Raw genomic sequence first — 18,117 nt, 5'->3', positions numbered from 1 at the left:
CAAGTGCTGAATCTACACATCATTTAAATACTTACAGGGTTGGTGACTGTACTACTTCCTTAGGCAGCCTGTTTCAATGCTTCACAAGTCTTTCACTGAAGAAAAATTTTTTCCTGATATTCAACCTAACACTCCCCTGGTACAGCTTGAGGATTGTTTGGCTGAAAAAGCTTTTTCTTTGTGGCTCATAGTTTTCTGGGATGTGCCTCAAGAAATCAGATTAAAGGTCTATATGAATATACTGGCACTGGTGGACAAGCCCATTTCTTCCAGCAATGTAGTAAGGACACCACTGCTAAACCAGTGAAACATTTGCGTGTATAAACAGGTTCAGGTGCCTACTGGCCCATCGTACCCCTGCAGTTGAGGACTGTGGGGTAGTTGGAACAGGAACCTCTGGTTATGCTGGGTGACCAGGGAGGGAAGGATGATGGTGATCCGGGGCCACTCGGCAGGATGATACACGGGTCGCAGTCGCAGGCAGCCGTGCCGTACCCGCGGGGGAGGGTAGGTAGCCGCAGGCCACGTCGATACCGATGCAGCCACACCACAACCCCGCCGTACCGTCCCCTGGCGCTAGGCCCTTCCCGCGCTTCCCAGACAGCTCACTCCGCCCCCTCCTGCCGGGCCAGCTCGCTAGGCACGCTGGGAATTGTAGTCCCCATCCACCATACCTTCTCCGGGGCTGCCTTATGGAAGAGAGGGAGCGAAACTACAACTCCCAGCGGGCGAAGTGGCATGCCCCTGAGGGTCTGTGCCTGAGCCTGCACGGAGACGGAGGCTGGTCCCGCTAGGTCGGGCCGTGTGGGTGGAGCTTCTCCTTTCCTACCACTGACCTGCACAACTCGTTTGCCGTCGGCTCGGCAGTTGGAGTGAGGGTGGAGGGGGCTGCCGCCCGGGGCTGACATCAGACATCGCTCGCGGCTCGGTGGCGCGTGCTTGCGTGTGCGCGCGTGCCGGGGGCGGTGCGCGGTTGGCTGCGTGGGCCCGGGAAGCGAGGGTTGAGCGGGTGCTCCGCGTGGGCGGCCGGGCAAGCAGGCTGCGGGAGCGGAGCTGAGCCCCATTGCTGGCATCCACTGCCCGTCTCGTTTCCCTGCGCTGCCCGCCCTTTCTGAGGCTGCGGTGATGGGGAAGAGTTAGCGCCGCTGCCGCGCTCCAGCAGGAGCCGGAGAGAGGGCTGGGCCGGGTCTGCGGTGCAGCGTTCTCACCGGGGCTGGTTTAGGGAAGCCTGCCTGCCCTGTAGCCGGGAAGCGACTAAGTGACCGACCGCGGCGGGGTTCGCGCGACTGTGTGGTCCTGTGCATCGCCGGCTCCTCCTGCGGCGGGCACCGCTGCTGCGGTGGTTACCGCCTCTCCCTCAAGATGAAGAGGTGGCAACCGCTGCTTCCGAGTCTGGCTGCTGGGGAAAAACCTGGATAAAGGCTCCAAAAAAACCCAAAAAACAACGGGGGAGAAAGTCGCCAGTCTCCGGTTCGTGAAGAGGCAGCAGAGCGGTTTTCTCACCTTGGTCTGGGCAAAAGCACGGCGAAACTAGGAACGCCGTCGAGAAGCCGCTCCTCTGCGCTCAGGGGAGGGGGCAACATGCGAGGGGGGGGCCGGCACCGCCGCGGGCCGTGGGCGGGAGCCTGCGCCGCGGCGGCGTGCGACCGCCCGCGGCGGCCTTGAGGCTGGCGGCGAGGATGGTGAAGTGAGGGAGAGCTCTTGACAGATTTCCCACCGGCGGCGGAGCCTTCCTCTACCTTCCCAACTTCCTTTCCGTGCGGCCGGCTGTCCGCCCCGCGGGGCTGAGGCACTAGGGATCATGAGGCGGCGGTGGGGACCTGTTGTCTAGGGGCAGGCGGGGGTTAAGTGCGGCAGCGGCGCCGTGTGGGGCGTGAAGCGGGGGAGCGGTTCGGCGGGGAGGGAGGATGAGGACCTGCTCCCGAGGCTCTGCTGTCTGTTGGGGTCCGGCCCTATCCCGGGCTCGAGAGAATCCCCTTCGGTGGAGTCGTGGCAGGGGAGAAGGGCCCGCGGGCAGCCCTGTGCCCCCCAGTCAGCGCTGAGCGGCGGCCGCTTCCAGCTAACTGCCGGCTTCAGGAAGAAGAGAGCTTGAAGTGTTTCTCAGAAGCTGGAGTTGCAGCCTGGTTTCTTTCTTGCATTTTTTTTTTCCCCATGATTTGTTACGCGTGTCTCTTGAGGGAACGTTTTAGGAATGGTCAATTTTAGCAGTGAAATCTGCGCAAAGGAGGATTATAACAAATCTCTATGAATGATAGACTCGATTGCTAAACCTTGCCTTGACCAACCTTCTGACCCTCGGAGAGATCTCTCAGGGTGTGCGTGGGAAGGGGGGAAAAAAAACCCTCCCATTTGAAAATAAACTTGAAAATATATTTTTTTTTTTCTTTTGAACAGCCTACCTGCTTTATTTTTTATTGTTTTGTGATAAGTTGCTTTAAAAAGGATTGCTCTACATGGTTGTTTTTTAACTGGAGAAGGAAGGAACCCTCTCATAGTTCCGATGTGACAGTTTTGGTTTCTGAAGAGATAACTGGTGTTTGCATGACACACCTATTGCTAGGCTTGTAGTGAACTTTTCATCTTCTTTTTTTTTTTCTTCCTTTTTTTTTTTCTCTTTTTTTCTTTTATTTTCCCCCCTTTTTTTGCTAACTGGGGCTGGTAGAGAGGGTTATCTTGATCAGAAGAACATTTGTACATTTATATATTGTATATATTTTTAGTGGGGTTCTCCCCACATTTTACTCTCTCTTGATGACTCCTGGAGGTGGTAGTGGGCCCATGAAAGACTGTGAATACAGTCAGATCAGCACACACAGCTCTTCGTCTCCCATGGAGTCTCCCCATAAGAAAAAGAAATCGGCTCCCAGGAGAAAATGGGAGGTTTTTCCTGGAAGAAACAAATTCTTCTGCGATGGGAGGATCATGATGGCTCGACAGACGGGAGTCTTCTACCTGACTCTTGTTCTCATCTTGGTCACCAGTGGACTCTTCTTTGCATTTGAGTAAGTGCCACTGAAGTCTTCATATCTTCCTCCTTTTTCTCTAGTTATTTATTTTGTCTGAAAGCAAAGATATGTGCTTATCCAGATGTCAGAGAAAATGCTGACTTAATTCAGCTAATGTTGGTTTATGTAATTGAAATTATGATCTGATAAGATGCTGGAGGACACACAGTCCTGTTTTGATTATTGTACTCTGTGGAAAACTGGTATTTGAGGATTAAGGTCGTAGTGCTTTTATGTCATAAGTTTCCAGCTCTTGCTGATGTTGCAAGAGGAGTGTAAACCAGAAGGTTTGAGATGGTCAGGAAATGGTGTAGCTTCTTCTTTGTCAGATACTCTGCTGAGAATCAAAAGTGGCACGTGCAAAAATACTGAGCTTTTGTTGCAAAACGAAGTGCAAGAAACCCAGTATCTTTCATTAGTTTTTGAATTAAGCTTGTGTTGGTTCTGTTTTTCTCTTGAAGTCCTTTAATTGCTTGTAGATAAGAATTCAAAGTAAATATAAATCATTAAAAAGCTGTACAATTTCGCTTGTGCCTGGCTTTCTACCACTAGGTAACAGCGTTACTGTCTGTTTGCAATGGTAACTTGTTTGTGAGTTTGGTTAGTTTAAGCAATGTTTGTTTTGGAGGTTTGGATTTTTTTTAAAAAATTTTTTAATTTTTTTTAAGAAGGCCTCTGGTGCCCTCCTAGCTGGTTTGTTGGGGTTTTTTTCTGCTGCTCTGAATCTTCAGGAGTCCTATTCATGTATATAAAGCGAACAATCAGTAGTAGCAAATGAAATATGCTGACTTTTGCAAGTAATGTTGGAGTGGTTAAATTAGCTATGCATGATAATAAAGAATTAGATACTTGATATGAACAATGGACTGACTTTTATTAAAGCACTCATGCTGATAAAACACAGTGTAGTAATACATTGGTGTAAAACACAGCTGTGGTAATAATTCAGTTCGTTTTAAAGAGAATGCTGCTTTACCTATTAAACTGTTGTAGCTTGATTTATGGATTGTGGCAAGAAAAACATCTTCAAATTACATGTACAGCTCTTACTATTTTCTTGAATAGGAGCTGTTATTTATCTGTAAGCTTCATCACTGGCCCCAGAAATTGTTTTGCTAAACAATACAACTGAACAGCAAAGGTCATTCATTATTTGGCATCTTCAAGGAACAAGATAGTGACGTGAACAAACCCTAAATTGTACCAGTTGAATGCAGACCATCCTAACATGCTCATAGTAGTAAAGAAGATAAAAATGCTTGGCAAGTAACCAGTGACTAAATATGTGTCTGAGCTCAGCAGACGGGTTGTCTTTAGTAGGCTCTAGATTACTTTAGAGGGATGTATGAATTGTAAATCTTCTGCAGATATTATGAAGCTGCTTGAACATCATTTGAGTAGTTGAAATAATGCAGCCAGTGCTGGTATCCATGTACTGCAAATGTAGTGTGTTTACTTTTCTGGTTTTAAAGAGGTATTAAAGGTTTAACCTGATAGTATTGCATCAGGACTGGGTGCTACTCTACTCTGTTTGTCATGATTAGGCCTAGTTTTGGAGAGATTTTCTGTGTGGGTTGACACTTGTCTATGTGGTCTCATCACCTTCATCAGAGCCCCCGGAGGCAAGCACTGGGCTTCCTGCAAGTACCAGTACGTAAATGTAAAATCAAAACTGTAATGTTTTGTGCTTATAAAACTTATTTATTAACCTGCCATTTATGGTTTATTTATACATTCTAACACTTTGATCCTTCAGAGATAAATGTTCTCTGCAGCTGCAGGATGAGCTGCTAGCTGTTCATTGCCTTCTGATTTCATTACTACAGTGAATTATGCGCTCTACCAGGGTCAAACACTACATCTTCTGTCGTGTCTTTGAGCTTATTTGCAGCATAACCATATGTGATGGATAACATTTTCAGTCAAGTCTCAGCATTGAATTATTGCTTATTCTAACAGACAGTTTTGAAATGGAAAAATCTTGGGCTTTATATAAATTCTCTGTGTGTTCCTGGTCCTGAGTCATTCTTGTATCACTTGCACTCTCCTTTTAAGGAAAATTAGAGGGTGACAATGATATTTCATTTTTATAACAATAAGGTAGATTTTGGTCTTTTAAAAGCACTTGCACTGGAAAATTATTATTCATTCTCTGAAGGCTAATTAAAAACACCAAACCTTAAGACTATTAGAATTGTGTTTAGCATGTTTGTAATGTCTAGACTGGAGGTTGTTAATGTTACAGAGAAAAGAGGGGATTCTCCTTGATTAAAAGGTATTGCTGTGAAGCAGTTTCTAAATGCGCCTCTTTGGAGTAGTCAGAAGTTACTATTTATTGATCAGCTGATAACATGTTGAGTTATTAGAGTGTCACTTCCATTATCTGGCTGGTGTGGTTATGACACGTCTCATTAACAGAAGTCTTTCAGTCCTTTGTGTACATGTGGGGCACTGGAGACTTTCAAAACCTGCCTGATGCATTCCTGTGCGGACTACCCTAGGTGATCCCGCTTTGGCAGGGGGTTTGGACTTGATGATCTCCATGGGTCCCTTCCAACCCCTAATATTCTACGATTCTATGATTTTTAATTGGCCCTTTTGTGTATGAACAGTGAAGTCAAATTGTCATTGAAGAGGAAGATACCCTGTATGTTCTTGGGATTATTTGGTGGGTTTGCTACAATTGAAATAAATCATTTTGTTCCCCTAGGTTTTGGAAAGTCAAGTCATTCCTCGGTAGCAGGTAGTAAAGAGGGAGAAAAAGAAGACTTTGACAGCTAATTCCTGGGAAAGGATAGTACTAACATAAGCATTTGCCGTTTATCCTTTTGGCTTCATTTGTTCCTCCATTGTGATTTTTCCCACGTTCCTTTTATTTTACTCTTGACATCCATTCATCCAGAGCTGTGTCTTGCATGCTTTGGAATCCTCTCCGGATGAGAAGTACATTTCTCTGCATCAACAAATCCTAGCTCTCCAAAAGCAAGCATATGTCATACATCTTGACCTGTATATCTTTTGACATTGAACCATGCCTTTGTAATCTATTTCTTCATATTTATGCCTCTGCTTTTTCCTGCTTCTAATTTTGACTGATTTTATTAATTTCTCTGACTTTCGTCTCTCATATAATCCAAGTACATCACCATTTCTTCCTTTTATCATTTCACAGCTCTTTTTAATTTTCAAAGAGGTAAGCCAGGATTTGCTTAAATATTTACAATTCTAGCTTTCCTCTCCTTCCAAAGGAATAGAATGCAAATAACAAGCAGGTTGTTGTTGTGGTTTTTTTTTCTGTAGCTTGTCTATTAAATGTAGCATGAATTATTGCAAGCACTTATGGGTCCCAAGGGGGACAGTATGCTTGAAGTATTCTTAGAAATGATAACTTGTTTTAAAATGCTCAAAATGAGGCACCATAAATTCACTTATCTTTAAAATGTTGGTATGTTATTTTATCTTGGAAATAAATTTCCTAACTCTAACCTCGTGAGGTTTAGCTGGTTTCATTTTTTTTTTTCCTTGAGAATTTGGCTTTGTGTTGCATTTTTTTTTCATTCTCTTTTGCCTTGCTCCATTACACAGTCATATATATTTATTTTAATTATTCAGTAAAAGTAGTGGCTTGAAAAACTTGGAAAACAAATACCTTTCCCCAGACCAAAGAAGGTGTTAGTAACTGAAGGGCAGATCTCACTTCTGCACCTAGTTGGTTCAACCACTGTGTATTAACATATATGTAAAGTCCTTCATTGGTGCAGTAAAGGCACTTTGTACTTAGTGGTTTTATTCAGCTGGGCATACATGCATAGTCAAAAGAAAAAAAGGAATCCTTTATGCCTATGGTCATTTGGAGTCGTGTAGTTCGCAGGAGAGCAAAATGGAGGCTGAATGACATAACACGGTAGTATATGTAAAACAGGCATCTTGTTGTCAAATGGCAAATGTTATATAGATGCTCAAGCATCATGAGTTCCAGAGCAGAGGTAGAGGAGTTGGCTGCTTTGCTTCTCTGAGTTAATGCTGCCTTTGTGTTCCATCTCCATTCCTTTTTTGACCTCACTGCGCAGGTAGCAGTAGGGAACATGTCTGCACCTGAGCTACTTCTGTTTAGGCAGGCAAATTAAACTTCCCATAAAAGGTGGGTTTGAGTGATGATGCCAACTGAACAGAACTGACTCAGGCACAGTCATGTTTTCTGTCAACTCAGTTGCAGGGTGAATGGCTCTGGAAGAAGGTTGTAGCAGATGGTAGGTTGCTGGTAGGGCTGCAGCAGTACAGCAGCTTTCTTCTCTGTAAATGTGAGTCAGAGTCCTATCACTTCTGATACCATTTGATACCTGCACTGATTCAGCAAACTGGAGATGTTTTTGAATTTTTTTTAAAATTTACTCTTTGCACTAGTTAATGCTTGATTTTGGTGAGCATTTATGTAATTGTGTTGTATTTCAAAAGAAGGATGCTGGAAAATGATCTAAGCTGAAACCGTTCATGTGCGTGTGTATGTACAAATCATTGCTTTCTATTTGCCCTCACAGTTGCTGGCAACCTGCTCCATGCCTCCCACTTTGAAAATCAGTGTGACTGGAGGACATTCATGAGTCACGCTTTCTGATGCGGCGTAGATTGTTCAATATTGAACTTCTATAGTGTGTGCTGTGGCAAAGTGGTGTAACTTGCTGCTCACTGTGACAAACCTCTGTGTGTAAACACTGATGTCAGTAAGCTGAGTATTTTCACTGTGGTATGAAGTCACCTTTATCTTGTGGCAAATGTTTTCCGCTCTTGCAAGAGGTAGATTCTTAGTATGAGGTCATAATGCAAGTAGGTGGAATGTTCACCTAATAACCTCCTTTACTATTTCCTCTTAAGATGGTTGCTTGTGTTTTGTGATAACCATGTCCCTAAACTGTTGAGTTCCTTTAGAAGGCTGCTATGAACTTGTGGGGAATTTCCTGCTGAAGCTACAAAATGGATTTTAAACCATTGAAAATGGTTGTTCAATAAAGAACTGCATCCTTTTCTACATGGAAGTCAGTAGCCGTCTAGTAGTGCTGAGTAGAGTAGGTGAATACAGTGATGAGTAGGTCTTTTTTCACCTTTTTTTTTTTTTTGTTGTTGTTGAAAAACCACCTGTCTTTAAAATTAATTCCAAACAATATTTGTTTCCCATTTTGCTGTATTATGCACTTCTGGTAACTTCTAGAAAAATACGTGGCATACAATAAGTCTAATGTGTAGTGCTTACTTTTTATACCAAATGATGTGGCACATTCCTAAGGGAGGGTATATATTCTAGTCTGATGCTTATTATTCTTTGCACTTTAATTACCCTGAAAATACTGACTGCCAGAATCAAATATTTCTCAGGTAGTAAGTATATCTAATACTTTTTCTACATGACAAGGGATTTTCCTTGGTCACATGGATGTTTACTTACTCTTTCAAGTTTGCCAGTGATCTGTGGCCAAAAGGGAATAGTTAAAATTGTGGTGGTTTAAGCCTTAACTGGGAGTTAAGAGCTCAGATGGGGGCAAGGCTGAGAATCTCTCCCCCACCCCCCCCTCCTCCTTCTCAACAGAGAGGGGGGAAAAAAAAAGGAAGGAGCAAATCCACCAAACAATAATTTGGAGTCGGCTTGGAAGTAGAGAGGTAGAGTTTTCTTTAAACAATATATATATAACAATAACAGGTAAGGTTCATAAGGGCAAGGGACAAGGTTGGATGGGAGGAGGACAAAGAAGAATAATACAAAACCAGTCTATCTCTGAAGAGGTACGGAGCCAGCAGGGAGAAGGATCAGGCCCAACCATGTGGCAGAGGAGCAGGAAGGCAGCTGCAGTAGTTCTCGTCTAGGAGAGGCAGGAGCCAAAAGGAGAGCTAATAGCTGCAATGCCCTGCTTTTTATCCCCTAGCTGGGCAGGGAGAGGGGAGTGGAACAGACTTAGCTTCCCAGGTGGAAAACGCAGGGCAAAGCACCCCCAAGCCCTCCGCTCTTTGTTTTCAGAATGAGCATTAACCCACCACAACAACTACCCTCTCTGAAAGTAGCACTTCATTAATCAGCTACATTAAATTTTTAAACCTACTTTGAATGGATTATATGATATAAATTGAAACCCTTTTGCCCAGAAACATACTAATAGCATTTGATACTAGGCCATGCACCTCTGCTTTTTAAGGCTAGTCTATTTGTGTGGAAATGAGTAATGATTCAATGCTTTGTTTTTCAGAGTAAAATTCTGTCAGTGTAATAGAAAGTTAACCTCTGGTTTTGGAAGTTGTACATTCATTAGTAACCCTGAAACTGCAAAGGCTATTTTGGGCTTTTTAACGCTTATTTATTTATTTATTTATTTCCTCTCCAAGAGTAAACTTTTTTGGTTGGATGGTTTTGGGTTTTTTGGTTGTGTTTTTTTTTTTTTTTTATATATATTTTTTTAATTTAGCTTAGTTGATGGCCTTATCTACTATTTTAAGGAAAAGACATCTTTTAGATGTAATTCTTGGTCTTTTAATTTGCTCCTTTCTTGGAACTTGATACTTTTGCTAATATTTCCGTGTTTCATTGCAGAGGTGGGAGACAAGGAAAATAGGGAGTATCTAGATCTAAGAAATTACGTTGGCTTCTGAGATAGCATGTCCTCTCAGAACCTTGAGGAAATAACTGTGTAGCTTGGGACTATTGATACATGTGCATCCTCAGAGTGAAATGTGAATGTGTGTGGCCATCTTTGCTTGATGTCATGCCAACCCCTTGGAGAAAGAGGGGAAACCATCACAGCCTACTGGGGGAGTGGTTTTCTGTGCTCATCATAGTTCAACATTATTGTTGTAGATAGGTGAAAATTCCCTCCTAGGATATTTCCAAAGTGGGGAAGAAATGCAATTTCAAAAGTTTGTTGTTCTTACCTATATAAATGTCTTCAAATATTTACAGATTCTGATGGAATGCTGTTTTGTAATTAGCATTTAATTAAAAACATGTATCAGTGCATCTGGATGACTGAGAAATTACCTTCCTTTAGAATGAAAAGAGAAAATATTAGTCTATGCAGAAGTTGAGCCAAACCATTCATTTTCTCTTGTGGGGGGAGGGCCAGAAAAATAATCTATTAAAAATACCTGGGCTTATTTGTGGATTTAGCAGAGATTTAAATGGTGAAATTTTAACTGGACATGAAACCCATACATTTACGTTTAGCAACTAACATCTTTTAAGTAGTTAACGATAGAAAAATTTCTAATGGAAATGGCCTCTCCTTTCTATGTAGCATCAAATTGTTAGTTGTGACATTCAAACGTAGACTAATTAATGAGAAAGTGAAGATGCCTGCAGGAGAGGAGAAAACTGAGAATATTTTTAGCTTTCTAAGCTGAATGATTATATCAAAATAGCTCAGTCAAAAACCTCCCTGGTTTAAAATACTAGAGCATTTTGAAAAATTGCTTAAAGTGTTACAACAACTTTATCTAGGAAATTTTTATTCTTCTGATGATCCATCTAAGTGAGGCTGTAGTAGCTGATGATCACTGAAGTTCCAGGCTACCATGTCAATAATGCTTGTCTTTCATTTGGTAAAGAGAGGAAAAATAATAAATCACCTGAAGTCATCTGGAACTATCAAAAGTTTATTGAATTTCGTATAATTACAATGTCTTTTTCAGCACTTAATACAAAAACTGCAATGTCATTGAACTTTTTACAAACTAAAGAAACAGACTCAAGTCAAGAGGAAGCCTTTGTTTAATAGCCAAAAATAAAAATCTGTTGATATTTCTCATATTTGGAAGTATTAAATGTTGCTAATGTACTTAGGAAAGGAGGCTGAAGCATTTTGGACTTTTTGTGTAGCACACATGCAGTCCCTTATCCTGTATTCGTATTTGAACTCCTGTACTAACTGCAGTTAGTAGGTGAAGGGGGCTCTGTGTTTGCAAAGCCTGATGGTGAGCTTTCTGCAGTGTGCTGACAGCATGCTGGAGTGCTATATGGTTACTCTGTATCCCCAGTCGCTTCTTTTTCATCAGAGTCCATAGGGTTTATTCACATTATTGTGGCATGGTGGCTAATGAGGGCTTACATAATGAGCTTGGCTAATGAGATCACAGCTGGTTTTGTTTTGTTTTTCCACTCCTGCTTTCCTCTTAAGTTGCTTACTGTAATAAATACTGGCAGAGTGTATTTTTTGTGGCGAAGATGCATTCAGTTCAGCTGCTTCTTTAAATGGTCCTCTTACTTAAAAAAAAAATAAATTGTGAAACACAGATTAAATAGAATACTGAGAATTCAATTGAAAATTGAGAAGCTGAACTCAGACGTTAAGATGTCAAATCTGCAGTTTGTGAATTTTATTGTAGTTTAAGTGCAAGGTAACATGTTGTCTATGTTGAGTTAATGCATGGAAAAAAACAGTGTATTTCAGTGTGTATTTCTCATATATGATCTGTATATGTTCTTAAAAGCAAGGAGCAGAATTTGTTACTGTTTTAGCATAAATATTCAGTATATTGTTAGAAGTTATGAATGTGGATTAAAGAACATTGACGGGGGAGGAAGCTTTTCTTCCCCGCTGGTCCCCTCTCCCTGAGGAGGAGAAGTACTAATACAAAACTTTCCTTTCTGATTGTGATAAATTTTGAGTGCCATCTTTTTTGAGTTGTCTGGATATCAGGAAATTGCAGTCCTGGTCTAGAGCATTCAGTACACTTTTTAGATATTGCAGTGGTCATAGATGCCATTTATCAGGGTAGAGAAGCAAGTGTCAGACTGCCTGTACTTAAAATTTGCTGACTTGCTCATGGTGTGGGTTTTCTTGGCACAACTATCTATGCATGTTCCTTTGTAAATACTCTTCAACTGGCAAAAAGAGCTTTCTAGTGTTGAATTTGGAACGTGGAAAAGTTATAATTTTTCCTAATTTAGAGCAATGTAAAGCAGTTAGAAGCACTAACAAGAAAATAACAAGCTGGAGCTTCTCTGTCATCAGTATCGAAGCTCTGTAATAAACTTGATTCTTGTCAATGTGGTTTCTTTAGAGCTAAAGCCCATAGTGCTTCTCTATAGTGAAAAATTACAACTTTTAGGGTACTTTTTTCATTCATTGTCATTTGACCTGTTTACAGGGCTGCATAGGCACTGGGTGTGGAATCAATGAAGTAAATGTTGTCATTGATCTCAGTAGACTAGTACATGAAATGTTTCACATGTTATATAAATGATTGGGGTGCACTGTGAAGAGCATAGTCACTTCTGAAATGCCCCAGTGAATTAACCTGGAGAAGGCTTAGGGGGCATCTTACTAAAGTAAGTACCTGATGGGAGGGGGAGTGGAGCCCAGTGGAAAGAACACAAAATCTCATGCCATTTAAACATAAGGAAAAAATGTTAGGTTTTCTTGTCTGTTTGCCTGGTTGGCTTAGTTTGTGTTTGATTTTTTTGTTTACTATGAGTGAACAGTGGGACAAGTTGCCCAGAGAGTCGATGAACATACTGAAAACAAACCAGATTGTAGACCTTGAGCAATTTCCTTTAGCTGACCCTACTTTGGTCTTGGGGGGTTGGACTTCAGAGGTCCCATCCTACCACAGCCACTCTTGCTTCCCATAAGAGAGCAAAAGGTCTATCTAGTGAGAATTTTAATCTTGTTTTAAAGACCCATTTATTACATGCATGTTTCACAAGAACTTCAGTTTTATTTAGTATTAGGATCTGAACCTAAAGTTTCAACAAACACTTAAGAATTTGCAAGTGAAATAGCCATTAGCTGTTCTTTTCTCACCTTTGACTGTGGCTTTCTCAGTTCAACGTGTACTTTCTAACACTTCTTGGAGATTCTTTGCCTGCTTTCTTGTTCCTCACGAACATGTATTCTCTACTATCTGTCTGGCTTTTGCTGAATTATAGTTAGTATTTTTTTAATCATGTAAACAGTATTAAATTTATTTAGACTTAATTTCATCCAGAAAAATGACTCTGTATAGTTGTTCCAGCAGTGTGGTTTGTCCATATCTCAATTACATTTTGTGAACTCTTTCAGTTAATCTTCCTAACCACTTATTCACTTTTAATAGACTAAACACTGTTTCTAGAGAAGGGATGGAGAGGCAGTAAAGGTGAAGTTGGAAGATTTAGTTTTCACTGTTAGTTAGGCATAAGAGATGAGAGTACAGCTTTTCCCCCCTGTAATCTACCTTGTGTTTGCCTATATCATTGTGGAGGTATGTAAAATCATGAAGCCTGTATCTCAGTGATTGAGTTGTTTGGATCCTGCAGGTCCCGATTTCTTGAGCCTGCTACTCCTAGACATAAAGGGTGAAATAGTTTGAAAAGCTGCTAAACCTGCATTTTTATTTTTATTTTTACCTTTGAGGAAGTGAAGGCACTCTGGATATACCAGAAATAAAATAAAAGGAGAAAGCTTAAATTAAACAAAGTATTTTACCTGAGTGAAGTATGTCTGAATGTGTCTTGTAGTAGCTGTCACTGCCAAGTTTCTCTGAGGCTGACGGAAGCCAAAGAGATGTTTCTCCATACTGCATACTCAAAACGCTGTTTTTCAGAGTGAACTTCATGCCTGTAGACCTACTTCCTTTTTCTGAGAGGACAGGGTTTGGATTCTTGCTGCCCAAGAATTCAAACAAAACTCAAATAGAGTATTTTGTAGGTGCATCCCAGTTTCCTTTCTGTCTAGCAGGCTCAGTTGCAGCAACATGGATTGGGGGGCTGCAGACTGCTGAAAATGATGGACCCACCTCTTCCCTGCTCTCTGGCCTCAGATGTTATTTTGTCTGGCTGTGCTGTTTTCCCAGCTAATGGTGAACCACTTCAGGGAGTTCCCTTCCTGTAGGAAGCTTACCCTTCCCATCTGCCCACACAAAGAAAAACTTTCTGCTGCTTTAGATGCCTGACCTGATTCTCTGAAAATTCAGAAAACTGTTATTACCTAGTTCAAGGAAGGATGTGAGAGGGAGAAAATCGTCACATGATGTAAGTTGTGGTTTGAAATCATACCTGAAATCGAGGAAACTTGTTTTGTAGCCTTGGTTCATTGTTTGGCATCTGTGGGCGTCCAAACAGAACATCTTTATGCTTATATGACCTTGAATTACTTTGTATTTGCTTAATGAGAATCTACAGAGTTCTGACTTCTTAACAGTATTTTATTTCTGAAGTAAGTGCAGTGTCTTTCAAATAACATTTAAGAGCTCTTCGGTTGTTCATGTCCTAAGCTCTTTAAGTATTAAAAAAAAAAAAGACACTAAACCAAATTCTGTAACACAAGACAGGGGTGGTAACTGAAGTAATGCTTTTTTTCTGCATCCTTGCCTGGGTAGTCTGTGTTCCCCATACCCAGTCTGCAGAGCCATTGTGTTGTATTGCACTGCATTTGATAACGAGCCTACGGAAAAGCTGCAGGAATTCTTCTTCACCTTAGTTCACATAAACCCAACTGTTCGATCAAAATACGCAAAACTAAACCAGGAAAAGAGTATTCTCAATCCTTGATATTTTTCCCTTGCCTGTTCCTTCTCAGTCCCATTCAGTTTCCTACTTGGGCGGTTTGGGTTTTTATGTTTTGTTGGCTTGTTTGGTATTGTAAACGTGAAAGCTTCAGCTTAGGAGGATGAAGGAAAAATCATAAAGCAGTTAATGGAAAATTGAACGGCTTGCATGTAAGAGGCAGTTGGAGTGGATGTCTCTATTCACAGTGCAATAAAGGAATTGGCCTTTTAAATGATTTTGTTAAATAAGACACCTAAAGCTAATCAGAGCAGAAGGAATTGTCTGTAGAGCAGAAGACGAGGAAGAAGTGGTGGGCTGAGATCTGAAGGAGAAGAATCTCATTCCACATAAGACCTTGAAAGGATAATTGTTCTTCTTTTGCAAGATACTAAACTCGAAAAGCTCTCTTCTCTTTACTTTGAGTGTGGAGGCTCTGAGACTTCTCATCACTGGTGTCAGTGTTCATCTTCAGAGTAAAATATGTTGTGGGGTTTTGTCCTGTTTTTTTTTCTCCAATGTAATGGACCCTAGACCCATTAAGGATCAGGCTGCACTGTATGTTGGGTTTAATGCTAGTCCCTGGAAGCTGGAATCTCATTTACCGTACTTGAATATATCAAGGGAATGTGCTGGGGACAGAAGAACATTTTTAGAGGAAAACGTAAAGATTTGGTAGGATAAAATAATTTTGGGGTTTTGTTGGCTTTATATGTGAGAGGAGTTTGGGAAAGAGACAATTGGCTATGAATACTGAAAATCAAAACAGTTTGATCTGAAAAAAAGAACTGACAGTGCTTGTATCCAATAAGTGAAACTATTGTGGGCTGACATCCGGCTTGAGTGAAAGGCAAACATGCCCTTCCCAATGCACATACCTTTCTATTATTGCATCCTAGAAAATTTTAACCTGCAGTTGAAGTTGCTAAGTGATAGTCTGGAGGTGCAGCATTACCCAATGGTTGACTATTCTCGGCAAAAGTAAATTTGTTTTCTGTTCTGGATATTTATTTTTTTTAACAGTTGTTGGCACTAGCTTTTGCTGTTGCAGCAAAGAAATGGCATTTGTGAAAGGAGAACACAGGTTTGTTTCTTCTTACTTTAATATAGAAGTGACATTTTTTGCAAAAGTAATTCACTGTTACTGAAATAACACTGCTACTGAAGTAAGTTTTCCATTTGAGCTTCATTGCAGTTTTCTTTATGACTGCAACATAAAAGTTGAAGATTTGGGGACTAAACAACTGTATCACTGAAGTTGGTCCATACAGATAAAGAGTTACATAATTATTTATCCAGAATGAGCACATGCCCCAGGCCAGCTATGCTTGCCTTCGTATTTTGAATGACAAAGAATGACAATTTTGGAAGATTGTTCAATACGTGCAGAAGATTTGGAGAGGGATAAGGAGTGGAGAGAAACTAAAGTATTTGCTTCTGTAAATTAATTTTGGTTACTTGAGTTTTGAATTTTTGAATTTGAGTTACTTGAATTTTGTCCATATTTAGTGAGAGTACTAGAAAAGAAGAGGGGCTGTGTGGTGTGCTTTTACAGAAAGAGACGTGGCACCTATTTGCCAATGTTGAATTATGATTCACAGCACTCATGGTTGGGCGTGTGGAACAAACTGGGAAAGGTTCATAGATGCCCTTTACAGGCAACAAAGTACATCCAGGTATTAGTAAACAGTCCAAGCCATGATGGAGATAGTTCTGCATTGAGGGGCTCTTGCTCTGCCATATAAAGTATGGAGGCTTGATACATACTGTCTTTAAACTGCCTTTAACATGGTACATAATACATTGTACAGAATGCTCTGTAGGTGAGTCTAGATGTTGCTTGTACAGCAGTTGTTGTAAGAAAAAACACATCATAACCCGAAATACTCATTTTGCCTTTCAGTTAATGTCCTAAGCAAGTTGCATAAGGACAGCTATTTAAGTAGTCAAACTTGGGGAGTAGCAAAGTGACCACAAAACTGCTTGGTAATTCACAGGAAAGTTAGGTTGGCAGAGTCCATGATGTAATAGTATTTCATGCAGACAGTTTTTGGTTTTGTGACTGCTTTGTATATGAGCTTTGTTTACGTTTGCAAAAGAACAATCTTTTAGTGCTTAAGGCACTAACTGCTCCCTACAAGGCAGCATGCCGCAAGTAGTTTGGTAATTAAGTGTACCAGCCCTATATTGACTTTTTAATTTTTAATAATGTAGTGCTTGAGAACCTACTCTTTTTTTCAGTATTATTATTTGCAATTACTTCCACTTGATTTTTGTATTCTAATTCTGACAATTGGCTTTTATTTTTGCTTTTTATATGTTAGCATTAAATATTTAATATTTTTTGATTTGAAGGTGCAGGGAGGTTACTATTGCTTCAGCTTTGGTCATCCTTCATAGTGCTAAATTTATTTTCGGATTGTAAGATGACTCCACCTTCTAATAGCTGTGTTGACTAAAGCCATGAAGTGGACTAAAGTTCATTTGCTAGTGGAGGAAACTGAGGAGATGATCTTGGTTCTCAGTGGTGACACTGGTCTGGTATGTGTGAAAAAAGTTTAACACTCAGTAGTGCTTAGTTGTATATGGCAGTTAAAAAAGGGCCAGATGCTAATCAGACTGATGCAGGCACGTTGGGTGATAATTTTTGCTTCAGTACAAACTTTCCTTAGCTGTGTTGATCAGCAGGCACAAAAACTTGTTAATATTAAATAGCTGGCCAGAGGGAATAGCAAAACTACTTTTACTTTGCTGTTTGTTACTATTTGTTGCTGCATTATTACAGTATGGCTTGGGGTAAGTTTTTTGTAGTAAGATTGGCATTGGCTGCTTTCTCAGCTAGTTGTCAAGGCTCCCTGCCATTTCAAGTTTATTTTTCTTGCACAAAGGCTGGGAAAAATCACGAACCTTGTTCTCAAGGTCACGATGTCCAGCCATTTTTCTGGGCAATGGAAGTGAATGCATTTCAGCAGTACTGACCCTTCATACATAATACTGTGCCACTGGCTGCCCTCACTTAAAGCAAACACCCTCAGGACACTGAGGAGACTTCAGCAGTTGTGGGAATTAGTGAGGAGGAAGTCCCCTTGAGGTAGCTGAATGCAAGCTAATCTTGTACTGGCATGTTCCACTGGAATTTTCTTTAAGCGAAAAATATTCCACAAAACAACCTTTATCTTTGAAAGCAGAGTTTTAAAGAGACTGTCTTATGCTTATGCTTATGGTAAGATATCAATTAAATTTTGTACTATTTGAAACAGAAGGCTGGCTTCTGGGAGAGCTTGAATCCAGTCATCTGCATGTATTGATCTCATGTTATGTTTGTGAGCACAGCTATGTCACCACTTTATTAAAGCTTTACCTGTAGAATGGAATGGGGTTTGACATATGGCAATCTTTCCAAAGAAAAGATTGTCACTGATAGATACAGATGTGGTAATACAGTTACTAATTTTTTAATTCTTGTTGTCTGGGGACAAACTTACTATATCCTTTTCTAAGAATTATTTGCAATGTTGTATTCTAGAAATGTGGTTTGTAGCACAATTCATACTACAAAGTGAAGGCCAACTCTAGGATCTTGTTTATTACAGCCAAAAATATTCTTTG

At 40.7% G+C, this 18,117-nt stretch overlaps 1 protein-coding gene across 4 annotated transcripts in view; it reads left to right on the top strand.

The window, feature by feature from the left end:
- The first annotated feature begins 1,869 nt into the window (after positions 1-1,869).
- The window catches only part of ZDHHC14 (zinc finger DHHC-type palmitoyltransferase 14), a 104,248-nt gene continuing 88,000 nt past the window's right edge, over positions 1,870-18,117 (top strand). For all 4 annotated transcript variants that reach the window (XM_068151325.1, XM_068151307.1, XM_068151316.1 and 1 more), the window contains exon 1: positions 1,870-3,002. In XM_068151325.1, coding sequence (XP_068007426.1) covers positions 2,752-3,002 — 251 coding nt within the window. In that variant the 5' untranslated portion in view covers positions 1,870-2,751. The remainder of the gene's footprint in view (positions 3,003-18,117) is intronic.

The sequence above is a fragment of the Melanerpes formicivorus genome, unplaced genomic scaffold (assembly GCF_026170545.1).
Source record: "Melanerpes formicivorus ecotype bairdi unplaced genomic scaffold, bMelFor1.0.p_v2 SCAF_2, whole genome shotgun sequence".
Taxonomy (NCBI): Eukaryota; Metazoa; Chordata; class Aves; order Piciformes; family Picidae; genus Melanerpes; species Melanerpes formicivorus.
Note: the sequence above shows the minus strand (reverse complement) of the source record. Positions and strands in the feature narration are given on the sequence as shown.